The 20,583-nt window shown below is 37.7% G+C and overlaps 1 protein-coding gene across 3 annotated transcripts in view; it reads left to right on the top strand.

Moving 5' to 3' along the window:
- LOC149263897 (P-loop containing nucleoside triphosphate hydrolases superfamily protein) overlaps nucleotides 1-20,583 on the top strand; it is a 238,444-nt gene that overhangs the window by 129,590 nt on the left and 88,271 nt on the right. For all 3 annotated transcript variants that reach the window (XM_089426807.1, XM_089426810.1, XM_089426803.1), the window contains exons 10-11: nucleotides 530-589; nucleotides 9,883-9,965. In XM_089426807.1, coding sequence (XP_089282933.1) covers nucleotides 530-589; nucleotides 9,883-9,965 — 143 coding nt within the window. The remainder of the gene's footprint in view (nucleotides 1-529; nucleotides 590-9,882; nucleotides 9,966-20,583) is intronic.

Below are 20,583 nucleotides of genomic sequence, written 5' to 3'. Positions count from 1 at the left end.
GGGAAAAAATTAAAGTATTGAATTAGCCTAGATTATTCACTTGACTAGATCAATTTTCTAATTATGTTGTTGTTTAACCCATATTTTCTGCATTTTTAAACTTGCATTTAAGTTGCCATATCACACTAGATTTTAGAGGATTTTAAACAAAGTTATTTCAAGATATCTGATCTTGGTCAAATCAAGGTGCTTCATTACCATCTTCTCTGCTTGGTGTTACTAGTTGGTGACTATCTCCCCAAAGTGCCAACAAGCTTTGCTAATTTAAAAGAGTTGCATCGAGTTTCATCCTCTATTATCTTTGTGAGGTTAAAGTTGCTTTTCTGTGTCTTCATTGAGTGATGGTGTGATTATTCTTATGGTGCCACACCATTTATCTTTTCTTCTGTTGAGTTGTTTGGGAGGTAGTAATTTATATCCCTAATAATATGCTATGCTTCAGTGATTATAGTTAGTCGCTACTGTTTGAAGATGAGTATGTCCATGATGGCTGTGATAACATGTTTGAGTGATGTTTTCTATATTGCAGTGTGGGAAATCAGCTGCTTTGTATGCCTGTGCAAAGGAGCAAGGTTTTGATGTGATTGAGGTAAGCTGATCTCCAAATCGTTTATGCTTTGGTGTAAAGAAATTTTGCATGGCATTGAGTCTTGCAATGCTCACAAATATCTCTCTTTACTTGTGTGCACACATTTTTTTTGTTGAAACATGATGCTGTATAGTAATGAAATATTATTACATTATACACAGTGCTACAGACAATTGGTCGATAAAATGTAAAAGTTGTTTGGAGGGTTCTGGTGGGCTGATGTCGAATGTTTATAGTTTTCTATTGGCTAGTTAATTGGCTGTTTTCTTTTGCTTTTGATAAAGTAGTTATAGGAGTTGCTTTTGCACTCACTGTGTATTTACAAAGGTTGCACTTTCTGTCCCATTGACATACTTATTGTGGTCATTCATTGGATGTCAATAATGTTATCTCATCTTATCTAACACTCCCATCGTATATTCACTGGCTGTATTTTGAGTCCCATTGAGCTACTTGTGGTCATTTATTAAACATTAATAAAATTATCTGATCTGATATTATCTATTAGTTAGTTGTAATACACTCTTGTTTTCTGTTTTGTGGTTGTAAGAGGTGTTTGACATACACTTCTTCCCTTACCTTCTTCCAGCTTGAGTGTTTGACATACACTTTCTTCCTTACAAAATGGATATCATACCCCTTATCCTGTAACTGAGATACTGAAATCAGGTTCATACCCAATCCTGTCACATTCAATACATTTGTAGCGCTGGTGCTTTCTACTGACTTCCTCTGAAAATTTATGGCATCTCTACCCACTGGGGTACATTTCGTTTTTTTTCCCATAGTAATCTGGAAGTCCATCTGCTCCTCTTTGTAGCTAGAGAAAGATTCTCTTACCCTATCATATGAGCTGATGCCCACTGTTTATGTACCAGACACCCTGTGAAGCTGATGTTGATAAGCAACCGAATTCGTTCTCCAACCTGGAAGACAAATCTGAAGCTTCCTGAATGTTAATTTTGTCCATGGTCATGCTGAAGAATTTATTGTGTGCTATTCCTCTTTCCTCTCGACACTGATTCTGTAAAACCCTTTGCATCCAATCAAGAAGTCTGTTTAGCGAAAAATTGTGCTGCAATTGCTTTCTCTGACTGCTGGAATCACTAATCCAGGCAACTCGTTTTTTCTGCTAACCAACAACTGAAAATCAAACTGCCGCCCTCAACAATTTTGGCCTATGTATCAAAGATTTGTGCTGCCTCAAGAATTTTGGCCTGTTGCTCTTACTGAACAATGACATTCTCTCTTCCGCTTCTAAGCTTCTTGGATGATCATTTAGGCTCTCATACCATGTGAACATTTCATCTATTGCAGCAACTGGAAATTATCCTTCTAATTGAAAATTTAATTATGCAGTTTATCTGCTACGACAAACAACGAATAAAATCACAACTACAATTTTGACCATAAAAGAACCGCGGAAAATAAAAATACTGGAAACTGAGAAATTCTAGCACACAAGAATTTTAACACAATTATTTTTGGACAATTGTTCTCGGAAAAACCCAATGTGGGAAAACCAATGTGACAGATGAGGGTTTAATTATTATTCTTCAACATCAAATTTGAGTACAATAATTTAGATACTCTTCTAGCAATCTAATATGAGGAAAATGCTGACAAAATTATTGTGATATTTTTCTCTCACTCCATCACTAATTTGTGCCCCTGAGATTGGCTTCCTAGCCTCACGCTGGAACTTCTGCATCACTTTCTGTGTGCAACCTTTGTGGAAATTAACCTTCCTCTCGCTGCCTCTTCCTAGAACTGGAAAACTTCCTTTTGGAATGCTGCTACCCTCGTCAACCACCTCCTACTCACCCTTTGGCTCTATCTTCTCTGTTGAATCGTTGTCACTGAGAAAATCGCACTGCCTGGGCGACTGAGTATTTGCACTAGAGTATTCTCCATCACCACATCGATCCCTTGTATCTTCATTTTGGGACTCCAACGACCAAGATTAAATTTTAATCAATGGCTTAGATCATTTATGGATCGATCCGTGTGATTTTTTAGATGATTCTCACCTTATCTCATTTAATACTGATTAATTAACCATATTTCCTAAATTTAGACCTAGGAAATATTTAAAAATCGATTATTAATCTAATTGAGGTACTTCTACGTAGAATTTCTAGAAATTTTTTTTGGGTTTTGGAGATTTCATGTATTCTAGCCTCTCCACTAAATTTTGTGGCTAGAACACACCCGATGCTACAAAAACTAACATTTATGTGTGTTTATGACCTGAATACAATGTTGTAACAACTATATCAACTTGAAACTTTCAGATCACACCTCTGCACACCCGATGCTACAAAAACCAACATTTATGTGTGTTTATTCCCTGAATACAATGATGTAACAACTATATCAGACCTGAAACTTTCAAATCATACCTCTGCAATTTCGAATCAGACCTTGAAATTTATATGACAACCAACATAAAATAATACGATTGATAGATCAAACCCTTGTAATTTATTTTGATGTCTTGTATGAATTATTAGCTTAATGTGTGGGTTTTTTAGGCTTGTATAATGATGATTATGCCACTGCTATATGAATATATCAGATCAGATATAAATTATGTAGTCAATTAAAATGAGAGATGAAGGCAATAGAAGCAAACCCCATGGCCTAATGGCCTATGTCAAGTTTGGAGATGTGAGAGAAATCACTCCTCAACACCTGCACTCATAAAATGTTAGCTCAAAACCCAAATATCATACTTTTAGGCCTTTGCCAAGTTTGGAGATGTGAGAGAAATCACAATTCAGCACATGCACTCATAAAATGTTAGCTCAAAACTCAAAGATCAGACTTTTATGACCACTGTTGATAATATCGGCGATATTCGAAAATATCGCGATATTTTCGGCAAAACGATATATCGCCGAGAAAATATCGCGATATTTTCTGTTTTGATAATATCGCGATATTTTCAAAATATTGGCAAATATTTTGAAAATATCGCGATATTTTGAAAATATCGCGATATTTTGAAAATATCGGCAAAATATCGGCTATATTTAAAAATCTGAAAAAATTATTTTTTATGCTTGTCGATATTTGCCGATATTTTCGCCGATATTGCCGATAAGATATTTTCTGGACCCTCGCCGATATTTTGCTGATACCGATATTTTCAACACTGTTTATGACAACTGCAATAAAAAATGATTAGAGATAAATGCCAATCTCTCGAAGAAACCCTTGTTTTCAATGAGATCTAGCCCTTGTAGGGCTTACAACCTTCTTAATGCTTACAAAATAGGTCCCAAACATTGGCCTTTTAGGTTGGGTAAGGGCTACGACCTTCAAAAAATGAGTTTCTTCCCAAATTTGAAAACAAGCAACTTGCAAAAATGATCTCAAAAACCTTAGACGCCTAAGCTTTTTAAGGGTTGGAAACTTCAAAAGTTTACTCTTTTGTTTGATCCCTTGAGAGATTTCACCTATACAAATAAAAATAAAATTTTCACAAAAAAAAACTCAATATATACAAAAACAAAATAAAAACCCCAATCACCAGTTGCTGCAAAACAAGGGTTAGAAAAATATATTTACAAAAAATTATGTTACAAAAATAATTTACAAATTATATACAAATATACAATGTTTGAGATTTTTTTTGGAAAATAGAAAATTTGTAGCTCTTGACAATGGCTAGATGTATTTCGAAAGATAAATGTCAAATCACAACCTTAGCGAAGTTAGAAAATCACATAAAATATTCACAATTCAAACATAGTCAGCTTGTGCCCATTGCTTGTGAACTTTGAGCCTAAGGAGTGGGGAACTTGCAAATTCTATATATTTTCTCAAGAAGAAACCGTTAGAAAATACAATGAATCGGATCACCTAAGATGAGCCCAAAACTTACCAATAGAATATTCCTATCATCTACAAATGAAATAACGATTCACCTAATATTTGAAGCACAATATAGAAATGCCTGTACCCATCACATTCCACAAATCAATGAGACAAAGACACCATGAGTTGCACCCCAAAGTCTTTTATTATAATGATCAAATCGTTCCGAGTGGGATAGTGGCTTTACACTTGCTTTTACAAAGTTACATTTGAGCAGAGTTCAAGATCGAGATGAAAATAAAAGAAAAAAGCCTTCTATTTATAGAGAAATTCCTCCCAATGGAAGATAACGGCTAGTTGGCTTTATTCCCATCAATATAATTTGGTTGTCGATAAATCTTTTATGATTTTTTAACCTTTGCTGTCGAAATAATTATTTTTGAGGAATTTTCGAATTTCTTCTTAAAACCCTTTTTTATTAGCTCAAAAATTGTTATTTTGAGCTATTTTTCTAAAAAATTTGACTTTGACTTAACTATCAAGGTCAAGGGTCCATTTTTTCTTGAAATTTCCAATATTCCCTTAGTGGGGGACCTCCAAAATTTGACTTCTTTAAGTCCCACGAATTTTTCCACTTGAGAATTTAATTTTTATAACATTTTAATTTTTGACTCTAACTAATTAATTTTCTGGCTTGTGATTTAATTTTATTTTTTCCAGAAAATTTAATTAATTGATGGGGATTAATTGTTTTTCCACCTTCAAATATTTTAGCCATGGTGTTTAAGTATGAGGGACCATGCACTAATGTATTTTATACATAAGATTTTTCAATAATTCAACTCTCAAAGGGTGAATACTTGTTCGTTATAAACCCTCAAATAACTTATCGAATTGTGCGACACAATATGATCAAGTAGACCAAGTGACTTGTAATAAAATAATCTAGCCAATTAGCTTAAATTTTTCTCAAATCACTTTTATAGAAGTCTCGACTAGAACACTAGGACTCACCTAAGACTTTGATGATAAATTCCACCCTAGCTTTGGGGTGAGGCTGGAGGGAAAAACTCTGATCATCTGTGTTTAGAAACACAGATAATCAATGAGATGAAAAACCTCTTAGAATGAAATTTGTCACCAAAATAGTAGGGTTATCTAGGTTGTTACATAAGTGCACGGTCTTACTAGAATCATTTACATTACAAATTTGCAGAATGGGTTTATAATGACTCAAAAAGCTACTGGTTGATGATCATGATCTTTGAGAAAAATTGACACAACTGCTTGCTTGAAACTTTGACAAAATATGTGCAACATCTCCCTAAGTAGGAGTGGCTAATAGACCACCCTATTAGGTGTTTCTAGTGCCCAAGGAGAAGTGGCATGTCCTTGGTTCACCCCTCAATTGACATATGTTATGTGAATAATGATGGAATGGAGGGGAGAAGACTTCATGGCCAACTATGATGGGCTCCTCGTCGTGTATAGATGTGGGGAGGGAGCAATCATGGATGCATGAGTTACCAACTCCGCCTTTGTTTTTCCACTCGTCTTGTGCGCCTTTGTTTTGTTCTTTGTATTACTGCTGGTGGCTCAAAGGGTTAGAGATTGCTTTATATGATGTATAGCAGTTAATACCCCCTTATTGGTGAGGTAATGCATTTCCCACCAGTTGTTGGTACATGCAAGGATTCTTTCGTGTGAAAATTCCTGAATCTAACACTTCAGAAATCGCTACTGCAATTTTTGGTTTACTATCTCATACTTGTTCTTTACATTAACAAGTTATTTAATTGCATAAACATCGAAGTAAACACAAATGCAACCTTCATAGATATACAAATCATGCAATGAAGTAAACAGAAACAATAACACAAGGAACACTATTATTTTTGGACAATTGTCCCCGAAAAAACCCAATGCGGGAAAATCGGTGCAGCAGATATGAGGGTTTTATTATTAAGCAAATTCTTGAATACAACTAGGGTGCCAGAATTGGCTCACCCAATAGAGAATGTCCTTGGCAGTAGTACCTCTATTCGGAGACAAATATTTTGGCAAAGCAACAGTCAGATGATCAACCCCACAGTGACTTTGACTGTTCCTTGTGCTGGACAACGAAAGCTCCTCCAAGCACTACTTTGGAACTGCGTCACCCTTTAGGAATTGCGTCACCCTCTCTCGGCTGATCTGCTCTCAGCCTACCCCACATAATCTTCCCAGTGCTGCCTCCTTCGGCCTTTGTGTCAGCCCTTCTTGGGCTTGCGCTGTCTCTCCCGACACTTCACTGCCTCTCTGCTATGTATTCTTCAACCTTGGATGAAAATCCCTTGTTGAACTGCCCCTCGTTGCAATTGATCACTAACTCGATTTCCTCAGCAAACCTCGCCCCAGAAAATCAAATTCTTGATCTCTCTTGGTGTCTCTCCAACTGACCCTCAAGCCTCCTCTTATACTTTTCCTGTTGACGATTCAACGATCGAGATTAAGTCTCTAATCAATGGCTAAGATTAGATCTCGCTTGATCCTCATTATTTAGAACTTTCTCATCCATTTTATATTAATACACTAATATTTTAATTTTCCTAAGCTTAGACTTAGGAACCCCATCAAAAATATTAATTATTTTAATATCTCTTCATCCGGGTGGAATTTCTCCAAACGTTTTATGGGTCTTGGAGATCTTATGTGCCTTAGCCTCTCCATCAAGTTTCATGGCCATAGCACATCCCTTCACATAATATGAAGAGCAGTGTTGTTAAAAGCGCGATTAAATCGCGCTTTTTTCAAAAAAGCGCGCTTTTTTCCCTAAGCCGATTTAATCGCGCTTTTTATGGGAAAAAAGCACCTAAAAATTTTTTTGCCGCTTTTTTCGAAAAAAAAGCGCGTTTTTTTCGAAAAAGCCTGTTTTTTTGTAAAAAAGCTCGGGGGTCCGCGGCAGCACGATTTATAATGAAAATTTGGATTTATTAATTATTATTTCATGATCTTTGTACAGGTTGGAGTCCCAGCAACTTAATGACATGGTCTACGTCTACTACAATCTTCGGTTGTGGGTGAGGCAACTTGAGAGGATACCTGATGTGGATGCCATATCATTGGATGGGATTGACACCATTGCTGCATGGAGGGTTGAGGCCGAAAGGCCTCTCATGGATTCTACTGATGATTGGTTAGTGCAGGATGAGGTGGAGGAGGAGCAGGAGGAGGAGCAGGTGGAGGAGGAGCAGGTGGAGGAGGAGGAGGAGCAGGAGGAGGAGGTGACACCGCCTACCCGGGCTACCACTACGACCAGTAGAGGACGTGGTCTACCTCCTGTAGCTCACACTTCTAGTTCTTCAGCTTCTAGAGCACATCAGACTCCATTGCCATTTCCACCAGCACAGGCACCAGCATCTACATCTAGAGGGAAAGAGAAAGCTGTGACATTTTCTCGCAAGAGGGGCAGAGGAAATCAATAGGATTAGACTTTCATTTTATTGTATATGAGTCTATGACATTATGACATGATGAGATACATTCTCATATTTTTTGTTGATATTTTGAGGCTGAGCTAGGACTCAGGAGTCAGGAGTCAGGACTTACTATTCAGGACATGATTCAATGTTATGTGTGATTTTAGCGCTAGAAATGATATTAAACATCTTATATATTAGTTTTTTTATCATATTTATGTGTCAATGTATTTATTTTATGTTGTAGATGGTTTAGATATTAATAAAATTGAAAAAAAATGAAAAAAAAAATGAATATTTTACCAAACGCTTTTTTCCCGCTTTTTTCCGCTTTTTTCCCGCTTTTTCCGATTTTTTCTGCTTCATTCCCGGCGTCGATTTAATCCCGCTCGCGCTTTTAACAACATTGATGAAGAGCAACACTTGCTTAGACATTGGGTGATGGCCATAATGAGTGAGGTAGAGTTTATGCTAGGCTTTTGCCCATGTGCTATTCTGTATGTTTTGACCGTCTTTTGCATTTTGATCTTCTTTAGTTTTTGTTTGTGGCCATCATATGCTTTTCTTGATCTTTTAGCTTTATCAATCTCCCAGGGCCAAGTTTTGGGCCCTACCCAGTTATGAGGATGTATGGTGCCAAATCTTAGAGAATTGGTCAGTTGATCCAAAGAACAGAGGTGGAATGTAGGGCTTGTAATGTAAGATGGAAAGTGGTAAGTATGGAATAGGGAGAAATGGGACTACACCACCTCAAATGGGGTTTCCCAAGAAGTGTCCTTCCAATATCCATTGGGCCATTAGGGGAGGTCCCACAGGACTAGGATGAAAGATTAACCCCCCATTTAAGGTGAGGGAACAAGATCATGCTCAAAACCCCTCTTCCTTCCAGGTTACGCCATAATCCATGTCAAATGCCCAAAATACAAACACTCATAAGCACCCGATTGCAAAATGAATAAAGTGCCTTTTGATTAGAGGGCCACTTTACAACATGTGCTTTTGCTAGATGGGTGAGGAAACATATGACTGATGCGGGTGGCGGAGATATGAATGGCAGATCATAATCGACTACTTGTGGTTGTTGGTTGGCTGACTGGAAGAGATGATGGGAGAAAAATTTCTCTTATGGTGTCACCCACTTTTGGTGGGTAACACGTATAACATCAAGTTAGAGGATTTGCAGTTGAAGTAGTTGAATCTTTGCTTTTCTCATTACTAACTAGTCCCACCTATTTTCTTTAGATGCTTTTCTTGAACTTATAGCTTTGGAGGCTTAGGAATTGGTTCAAGGTCTCATCCCTAATTGACCATTCGTTGCACTTGTCAGGTTCTTAATTGTTTGTCTAATTTTTCATAGTCGGATCTAATCCCTTTGTTATTTTGAACTCTACAATCACTAGGTGAGAACATAAACATGTATCTATTTGGAATTTTGGACAGTGTCAAAACATATTTGTTATTAGAGTGATGGACACATTTTTTAGTGTTCAAAATAAAGACTTAACATGTTTCTATACATTATAGTGTTAAGAAGTGATGTGTGAAAACCATCTCCTTTTTGGAAGCAACGAAAGGAAAAACGAAAGAAAAATCCTTTACTGCTCAATATCATTAAACTGTTGGATTGCTAAACTGAATTAAATGTGTTTAAGGGGAACTACAAATCAATAAGCCCATTGTAGTAAATAAATTAAATGTTATACATGCAGATGCAATAATATGGATTTTGATTGTTTTATATTAAATGTGAGATGGTCATTGTTTATAATATGGTAATGTTTTAATTGATAAACCAATGGTTCTTGTCATTTGTGAAAGACACAAATTATGCTGTTGGAAGGCATTTGAAGGCCTTTAAATGTTAATCATGAAAACAATTTACTTTTCTTTTTCATAATAATGTCAAAGGTGATATACTATGATTTTTGTTGAACTTGAAATTTAGAATTTAATGTTGTAGCTATTTTAAACTCTTACGAGAATTGATTTTTGTTTGTTCTGTTCTTTTCATAGGTTAATGCTTCTGAGTGTCGTAGTGGAGCACTAGTGAAGCAAAAGTTTGGAGAAGCGATGGAATCACATGGCTTGAATAAACGGTCTGCCAAAGTTTCAATTATGAGTGAGAATTGAAGAGTCAATTATGGTCTTGTTTCTGATGAGTAATTTGGTTTTAAAAGGGATAGGTAGAAATATTAGGTGTATAATTTTCTTATTGTTTTTGGTCTTGAATTGTTACATGATAGATGATGAACATGACAAGGAAAGAAGATAAAAATCTGATATGCTATTTGTATACAATTTATATAGTTCAACTAGGAATGTTTTGGTTTCCTTTTTTTCGTTCATTGTTAAAATAAGATTGTAAATGCAATTTTTTATGCATTTGCAAATGAAAGGATATTCAATACTAGTAATAAGAAATCCACTTTTTGTCTCAATATGTAATGCTTCTTGAGTTGTAAAATGCATATATTTCTGCGTTTATAACTTAAGAATATACGATGTAGGAAATATGAAATCAAGTTCTTCTTTGAAGATGTATGTTTCTTAAATTGTAAACTATGCTTTTCAACTCTTTTAATCTTTTGGGAGCTGACCTTGCTTATTTGTGGTTTTACCAATTTTTGCTATGTACTCTCCTAACGCTAAAAATATAATATGCTGCTCAAAAGGATACTTTCATAAATGGAAGCAACAACTCTTGTTATAAATCCTAATTAAGCCCATGATAAATTAAAATATAAAAAATGGTGTTTTGATACCACTCATAATTCACGAAGGTGTTGAAAATTGAAACTACGATTGGTCTTCATTAGGATGTAATTGTAATCATGGCATTGTATATTCTTTATAAAGAAAGAAAGAGAAAGAGAGAAATTGTATTTTATTTTTGGAGTATGGGTTTCATACTTAAGTTTGAGTCAAAAGCATGTTCTTCGTGCTTTTAGGTCTTCTAAGTCTTTCTAGGATAAAGAATAATATTGGTCATGTGTCATAGTCCCATTTGGACTCATTGTAATGAAGAAAAATATTTATTTCATCAAGAAACCCATGTATAAGCCCAAGACCAAATTGGCCTAAGAGCAAGATCAAGTCGGCCTAAAGGAGGGCTATTTGACCCTCAAGAAAGGATATAAATACAAGGGAGCTCAGTCGCATTTGGACACACATATCAAGCAAGTTCGATTTGCAATAGTGATGGAGAAGAAGAGTAGTTGGGAGGACAAAGAAGAAGAGCAAAAGTCCAAATTTTGTTGACGGAAGCTTTTCTCTTGTCTCGCTAGGGTTTGTGAAGCTCCTAGTTGCAGGAGGAAGAAATTTTGTAGAGTTGCAAGGGGCCGAAATTACAGGGCTGAAGTTCTGTTGCAGGGGTCGAAGTTGCAGTAGCAATGTAGCAATATCGAAGTTTTGGAAGCTATCTCAAGGAAGATCTTGCTGGGGGTTGGCTTGAGGTTTGGAGGGTTTGTTGGATTTGGCCTTTCGGACTTGGAAGTCTCTTTTGTAAGTAGATTCTAAAGAAGAAGAGAAGCATTTTTTGGGTTTTCCCCTTGGAGGGGTTTTGCCCTGGCTTGGAGCCTATATCTTGTGTACTTTGTCTCTTTGTGATCTTCATTGTTTTGGTAATTGCTTGATGAACAAATCTAAAGAAGTAATAAAGAACCAAACAACATCACAAGTAATTATCATGATAAGGAAAATAAGTTCTAATCTACAAGTATCCATTTTTTCCAACATGGTATCAAAGCTACGGTGCAATGAGGAGATTGAAGATCACATCTTTGTTGGCACGATGGCAAGGGTTACAAGGAAGGGTTTCAAGGTTCTTGGAAATATCGCTACATCTATTGAGAATTGTCTATTGAAGATCATCTTGAAGCTCACAAAGGAAGTAACAAATGGAAGCATGTTCTCCCCTTTATCTGGCACATTCAAGGTGAAGAATGTATGGGTTATTGACAGTAGTGCCTCCACACATGTGGCGGGAGAATGTAGTCAACTCAAAACCCTATTTAAGGGAAATTCATGTCACTCTATCGAACTTGGATACAACAAGAGCTATCCAGTGAAAGGCATTGGATCTACATCGTTGGAGCTCAAGTCAGGTGGAAGCATTCACCTCAATAACATTTTATATGTTCCAGGTTTAAAGAAAAACTTCTATTTCTTGTTTTAAGGATAAGGGTGAAAAAGTTGCTTTTCTTGATGGCAAGAGTTTGGTTTGGGGTAAGGGATCTAGTATTAATGAAGCAAGGATGATTGGGACTCGTGAGGGGACATTGTGTAGACTATATACACCTCTAACTGAAGCCCTAGTTCACTTAGAAGTGAGTCCTTTCGAACTATGGCATAAAAGGTATGGACACCTTCATTCTAAGGTTCTGCCGTCTGTGAGTCAAATGGTCAATGACATCCCCGAAATATAGGAAGATCATGAAGGGACCTATAAGGGATGTGCTCTAGGAAATATTGTAAAGAAACTATTTGCAAGTAGTGATACTAGATCTAAGGAAATCTTAGATCTCATACACTCGGATGTATGTGGACCTATGGCTGTAAAATATCTTGGTGGGCATCAATATTATGTAACCTTCATTGATGATTACTCATGGAAGACTTGGTTATACCTGCTCAAGAACGAGGATGAGGTATTCAAAAAAGTTTCAGGAGTTCAAGAATGAAGTGGAAAACCCAACTGAGAGAAAGATAAAATTTTAAGGTCAGACAATGGTGGAGAATACACCTCCAAAGAGTTAATGGCTTTCTACAAGGAAGCAGGGATGAAGAGGGAGCTCACTGTTCCCTATAATCCTAAACAAAATGGTGGTAGAAAGGAAGAATTGTACTATTAAGGAATGTGTCAGAGCTATGTTATATAATCAAGGTCTCCCACAATTCCTATGGGGAGAGGCATGCATGACAACTATCTACTTACATAATCGAAGTCCTCATAGGATTAACAACATGACTCCAAAAGAAGCATTTACAGGAAAGAAGCCAAGTGTGGATCATCTTCGGATATTTGGGTGTCTTGTGTATATTCATATTGTGAAAATTCGAAAACTCGAATCCTATTGCAACAACTGGAAATTATTCTCCTAATTGTTAATTAAATTTAACAATTTAGTTACTGTTTCCTACAACAAATACTGAACAACTCTCACTGCAACCTACAGAAATAAAACTGCGGAAGAATAAACGCTGGAAGAAATGTTAGCACACACACATAAATTTACATAGTTATTTTTGGACAAATGTCCCCGGAGAAACCCAACTTGGGAAATCCGGTGCAACATTGAGGATTTTATTTTATTATGCAGCAGTGAAATTTGAGGACATCTATTCATGCCCAACTGGCAATCCAAACACCAAGAAAATCTGGCAGAGATATTCCGTAAGGAACCCCAACACTCACATTTCTTGTTCTCGTGCTGCCTACAGTCGCATTCATGCACTCGCGCGTTCCTGCACGCACATTCTTGCACACGTGTTCCTGCACTAGTGCGTTCCTGCACTCGCATTCCTGCTCTCGCATTCCTGCACTTGCGCCTTCTTGCACTGTGAATAACTCACACTCTTACTGCTACCTCTGCGGATCTAGAAATATTCCTCCGGATCACTGCCCCTGCCCCTCACTAACACTGCGTCCCTCTCTGGCTCGAACTCTACTCCTGCTAGCTCGATCTACACAAAGAATTACTGCTCAAGTGTGCTCTCCAAGTGCCCATCAACTTCTTCGTATAATTCTATGTTGGGACTCCAACGACCAAGATTAAATCATAATCGATGGCTAGGATTAACTTGAAGTCGATCTATGTGAGTTTCTAGAACATTCACACCTTGACTTAATTAATTTTGATTAATTAAATATATTCCCTAAGTTTAGACTTTAGGAAATATTAAAAAATTGGTTAATAATCTAATTAAGCTATTTTTAGGCGTACTTTCCAGAAACGATTTTTGGGTTTTGGAGATTTCATGTATTCTAGCCGCTCCACAACATTTCGTGGCTAAAACACATCTGATGCTACAGAAACTAACACATATACCCAAGGACAAGGGGAAGAAGCTAGATCCTATTAGTTTGAAGGGCATCTTTGTGGGATATAATGCCTTCATCAAAAACATATAGAATCTATATCAAGGAGGATTGTTGAATTGAAGTAAGCAGGGATGCCATATTTGATGAAAGCAAAGATTACAAGAAACCAAAGGATGTTCTCGTTAACTTTGATGAAGAAGAGATACCTATCTTTGAGGATATCTCTAGGGATAATGATGGTCAAGAACCAGGACCTGGTCAAAATGATGTTGAAGGTCCTTGTGAGCCTATACAACAAGTAATTGTTCCAAAAAATCAGAGGAGACTTGTTTGGCTAAAAACTACTCTTCAAGAGGCAAAAGGACATAAAACATCAGGGACATTCAGGGAAAGTAAGAGACTGAAGAGGTATTTTGGGTATGTTGCGTATATGACAAAGCTTATTGAAGCAAAACCTTCCTCTTATGACAACTAAACATCAAGAATGGAAGAATGCTATGCAGGAAGAATTCCAGTCCATAATGAAGAATGATGTTTGGGAAATTGTCCCTTGACCAAGTGACAAATCTACGGTCACTTCAAAGTTGATTTACAAGAAAACGCACGCTGCAGATGGGAGCATAGACAAATACAAAGCAAGGTTTGTAGCGAGAGGCTTCTCACAGGAGGGAATTGATTATGAGGAAACCTTTGTTCCCACGACTCAGTATACGACAATAAGATCGCTTGTTTCGTTAGCTGCTACTATGGGATGGAACATCCATCAAATGGATGTCAAGGAAACTTTCTTGAATATGACCATTGATGAGGAGGTTTACATGGAGCAGCCTCAAGGATTTAAAATAAATCAAAGGGAGACTCATGTCTGCAGATTGAAGAAAGTTCTATATGGCTTAAAGCAAGCACCTAGGGCCTGGTATGCAAGGATGGATACACATCTTATTAAGACTTGGTTTTACCACGAGTACTACAGATCCTAACCTATATATCAGGGTGGTCTAGGATGAAGCAATTATCATACTCTTGTATGTGGATGATCTACTAGTTACAGGTGTAGAGCATCACATTCAAGAATGCAAGAAGCAATTAGTAACAAAATTTGATATGAATGATCTTGGGATTATGCACTATTTTTTGGGACTGGAGGTATGGCACAAGCTAGGAGAGATATATCTTGGTCAAGGTAAGTATTGATCAATATGCTTCAATAGTATGGCATGATGGTTGCAAGCCTACAAAGACTCCTATGATTACCAATTTAAAGAAGTTGAGGAGTTCATAATCTAGTCCTGTGGATCCTACTTGCTACAAACAATTGATTGGGTCCTTGATGTATCTACTAAATACTAGACCAAACATTTGTTTTGTAGTAAATGTCCTAAGTCAATTTTAGATGGAGCCAAAACATGATCATTGGATTGTAGCTAAGCATATCCTAATATATTTATGTGGAACTATACATTAGTGCCTTCGGTACACTCGTAATGAAGTCCAACTCGTGGGATATACAGATTCAGATTGGGGTGGTAGTGAGATAGACAGAAGAAGCACAACAGGTGGATGCTTCAGCCTAGGATCTTCCATGGTCTCATGTATGAGTAGAAAGAAGGATATAGTTGCTTTAAGTAGTGCCGAAGTTGAATATGTTACTGCAAGCGAGGTTTGTCGGGAAGCAGTTTGGCTCAAGAAGTTATAATCAAACTTGTTTGAAGGACTGGTTAGCCCTACATGGATACATTGTGATAATTAGAGTTACACAAGATTGACAAAAGACCCAGTGTTTAATGCTAAGACAAAGCATATAAACAACGAGTAACACTACATCAAAAGCTTGGTACGAGATGGGGTCGTGGAGCTGCACTATCTACCTATAGATGAATAGGTAGCAGACATATTGACTTAAGCGTTACCAAGCAAAACTTGAGTGCCTGAGAGGTAAACTTGGTTGGTGGATATCTCTTCCTTGATTGAGAGGGAGTGATATTAGATAGTTTTAGTTCTTATGGGTCAGGCACTAGACTAGGACTAACAATTGTAAGTCTTAATGAAGGCCATAACTGTGGATTTGGGGTAGCATCGGATGTGCTCTAGCCACGAAAATTGGTGGAGAGGCTAAAGCACGTGAGATCTCCAATACCTAGAAATGGTTTGGGCAGATTCTAAATAGTTTGGGAGATATTAAAATAATTAATATTTTTAATGGAGTCCGTAAGTCTAAACTTAGGGAAAATAAAATATTAATGTGAATTAATAGAAAACTGTGTTAGAAGGGTCCAAAAGTGATCAAGCCATAGTTAATCTTAGCCGTTGATTAGGGACTTAATCTCGACCGTTGACTTGTCAACGAGAAAAGTATAAGCGGAGGCTTGAGGGTCACTTGGAGAACACACCAGAGTGATCAATCATTCTATTCTCTAGAGCAGGGTTTGCTAAGGGAGATAGAATCAATGATCAACAGCGAGGGGCAATGAATACAGAAGCAGAGAGGCAGAGAGATAGTACCGGGAAGATCAGCACAGAAGCCGGGAGAGAGGGATGCAGAACCAACTAGGGGTTCACGTAGAGCTAGCCAGGGCTCACGCAGAGCCAGCTAGGGCTCACGCATAGGTAGCCAGGAGCTGCAAAGTGCCTCAGAGGGCCAGCGTGGGTGATGTAGAGGGCCAGAGGGCTGACACAATGCTTCCAAAGGTTGACGCAGGCCAAGCTACAATGACGCTGGGCCAGAAAGGGATGACGCTTTCCCTAGAGGCTGACGCTGGGGTTTCGTGGGGCAGATTGGAGCTGTGAAGCTGCCGGAGTGATTATTCAGGGTTTCGACCGGAACATCTGTCTTCGACTGAGAGGTACTACTGTTGAGGGCATTCTCTGTTGGGTGAACTGGTTTTGGCCCCCAGATTGTATTCATAAACTACATAATAATAAAACCCTCAGATAGGTGCATCGTTTTTCCCGCACTGGGTTTTTCTCGGGGACATTGGTCCAAAAACCACTGTGTCGCTTGTGTGCTTATTTTGTTTCCTTTAGTTGATGATCTGTAATGTGTTGAGCATGTACTTGTATTTACTTCCAGTATTTACATGGTAAATAACTTGTTAATTAACAGAACAAGTATGTAGGAATAAATTAGTAAAGTACATGAAGGGTTTCTAACAGTTAGACTTAGAAATTCCAACAATAACGAAAGAATGGAGTCTGGAGGATTGGATAAGCATCTAGATTGAAACTTCTTATGGATGGTAGAATCTAGGGAAAGAAGTTGTTGGTCGATGCTCTTTGAGGATGAGGTAGGGCATCCAAGATAAGAGTAGTCAAAGAGGATTGATATTCTTTGAGGATCCAAGTTTGAGAATCCAAGATAAGAATAGTCTTAAAAGGAAATACCTTGTAGACATCCAGATGGGTTATGTGCCCTGAGAGGTGGTGTGGCAGCGCACATAAAGCCTCCCAACATAATGGTCATAATTAAAGTTGAGCTTGTCCAGTTAAGGCTTTCAAGGACAGTGCTAGTTATAATAAAAATATGCTTGACAAATATGGCTTATCAATCTGACTCTTATGAGAATGCTTCAAGATTGAGATTCCTTGTACCATGAATACCTCCCTAGTTAAGAGGGTGTGTTGAAAATTGTAACTAGGTTTGGTCTTCATTATGATGTAATTGTAATCATGACATTGTATATTCTTTATAAAGAAAAAAAGAGAAAAGTAAACTATATTTTATTTTTGGAGTATGGGTGTCATACTCAAGTTTGAGTCAAAAGCATGTTCTTTGTGCTTTTAGGTCTTTGAGGTATTTTTAGGATAAAGAATAATGTTGGTTATGTGTCATAGTCCCATTTGGACTCATTGTATTGAAGAAAAATATTTACTTCGTCAAGAAAGAGCCATGGATAAGACCAAGACCAAGTCGGGCCAAGAGCAAGGTCGAGTCGACCTAAAGAAGGGCTATTCTGTTGAAATGTGTAACTAGGTTCAATCTTCATAATGTCTAATGTAATCATGATTTTACATATTTGATGTAACGAGAAAAATAGTATCTATTTTGAAGCATGGGTTTCATGCTCAAGATTATTTTATTTATAGGTCAAGCACCCATTGTGTGCTTATAGGTTTTGTCATTGAGTCAGGAAGTCAAAGAAGTCATTGTGATATGTAAAGACCCTATTAGGGCATATTGTGTAATTTCAAAGAAATTTGTTGTAAAGTCAAAATGTCAAAAGACACCCTCCAAGAGAAGTCAGCCCTTGAGAAGAGATGTTAGCTTACAAGCAACGACAACTTGACAAGTCGGCCTAATTAGGGCTCCAAAGAAAGCATATATATATAGGAGGTATTCGACCTCATTTGAAAATTATCCAAGAAGTTTGTACAAGCATAAAAGCAAAAGTATAACCAACGAAGGAGAGAAGAATAAAAGGAGGAAGAAACTGAAGTTTTTAAGGACTGTTTTTGGGCATCATTCTTTGCATGTGCGAGGAAATCTAGGGCACATCTTGTTGCAACATAACATATATTAAAGTCAAACTAAGGATCTTATTGGAGTAAAAAAGATCTAGTTTCTAGGCTAAATCATCAAAGAAAGAAGTCCAAACCAAGCGAAGAAGAAAGACACCCTAATTTTGCCCTAGACTCTCCACACATGCGAAATTGCAGGGATTTCAGAAAGGCCGAAAAGTACAAATTTGAAGCAGTGACCAAATTTCTAAGGTGAAGTCGGAATCTAGAGCATTGAAGCAAGTTTTATTAGCATTGACTTTGTGAAATACGGAATCTAGAGCATTGAAGCAAGTTTTATTAGCATTGACTTTGTGAAAGACGAAATCTAGAGCATTGAAGCAAGTTTTATTAGCATTGACTTTGTGAAAGAAAGATTCATCAAGAAGCAGTTTGACTTGGTCCTGGAGGGGTCTTTGTTAAGGGTCATAGGTCTTGGAATTCGTCATTTGAACATTCTATAAGAAGAGAAGAATTCTTATGGGTTTTCCAATCAAGAGGAGAGGTTTTGGCCTTGACTTGCAACCTGCATTTTGTGTCCTCTTGTCTCTTTGATTTTCATAGTTTGATAGCTGTTTGATGATAAGAACATAATAATAATCAAGTGAAAGAAGAAGATAATCAAGTCAAGTAAAAGAACATCACAAGCAGTTATCAAGGTAAGTGAAATCACCTAATCTAGCTACCCTAGATTTCTCAACATGGTATCAGAGCCAAGGACTCTTATAGGAAGGTCTCTCAATGACTCCAAGTCGTTTGGGAAAGTCACAGATTTGACCTTTCCCTAGGGCTTTGACAAAATTTTTGCGACCTGTGCATCAGTGTCAATGCGATGGAGCCTCCTCGCTCATCGACTTACCATATCCCAGATAAGGCAATATCTGATGTCTATCTGCTAGAGCAATCATTGAATAGAAGATTCCTCAATAATCGAATCCCCCCTCTGGTTGTCACAGAGAATCACAGTGGTATTCATCATGTGTACAAACAACTCACTTAAGAGCTTTTGCAACCATGCAGCATCACAAGAGATCATACTCGTAGCTATGTATTCGGTCTTGACGGTGCTTATAGCAATCGACTTCCGCTTCTTGCTCATCCATGATATCGAAGCAGAACCCAAAGAGAACCAGCGCTGAGAAGTGCTCTAGTGGTCCTCCACACTACCTGCCTAATCAGCATTCGAATAATCATGCAGCTTCATATTTTCAGCAGTGTATCTCAATCCATGAGAGATTGTGCCGCAAAGATATCTCAGAAGATTCTTAGCACCAATCTAGTGAGGCTCAACCAAATATGAGCTCACCATGATAACTGGAAAATATATGTCTAGACGGAAGTTCACCAAGAACATCAATGCAAAGGAGTTTATGGAACTCAGAGGCATTTCCCAAATCAGGTCCGACATCATCACCATATAACTTTTGAAAGTTAAGATCCTTGAGGTAGTCACGGGCTTGCAATTTACCATTCCACATCTAGAATCCAACTCCCTCGTACTTTTGCAAATGAGAGGGTCTGCGCCTGTCAAGAATAGGTCGTCCTCATAAGGTGCTGGTATGAGAGGTTTATCATCCACAACCTTCACTCTTAGTGAATCTCAGCTTCATCTGACAACTATCAGTCCTCTCATACTACGCCAGGGGAGTTTTGCTTCAAGCCATAGAGGGCTTTCTTCCACCTGCATATGTGAGATTCTTGATCATCAATCTCAAACCCCTTGGGTTGTTCCAAACCCGTGGACCTACTACATGAGGGGAATGGTTCCCTTGTAAGATTTCCTTCGGTACATCTCTGACATGTACTTTCATGCTATTTTTGAATCCAAGTATCCCTGTCACCATCTGACTCACAGACCTCCGGTGCTGTGTTAATGGACATGGTCCCCAGTGGACTTCCTACAACTTGATACAACCCTGAACTCAAAAACATCTTTGAAAATTCTATTTTCAAACATGTACCTTTCCATCGATGAGTGTCACCTTGTAACCTTTGACTTCCATTGTTGAAATGGACACTAGGTTCTTCTTGCGATCAGGTACATAAAAGATATTTTGTAAATGAATCAAGTTACCCTCATTCAATTGAGGGGTAACATTCCCTACACCATTTCCGGGATAGGTGGCATCGGCTCCAAGTATAATCCCACGATTGTTTCCATATCTACCAAATTAGAGAGT

Source organism: Pinus tabuliformis, chromosome 6, assembly GCF_031772625.1.
Source record: "Pinus tabuliformis cultivar Carrire ecotype Pingquan chromosome 6, CPIR1, whole genome shotgun sequence".
NCBI classification, from domain to species: Eukaryota; Viridiplantae; Streptophyta; class Pinopsida; order Pinales; family Pinaceae; genus Pinus; species Pinus tabuliformis.
This window is presented reverse-complemented; position numbering and strand designations above follow the sequence as displayed.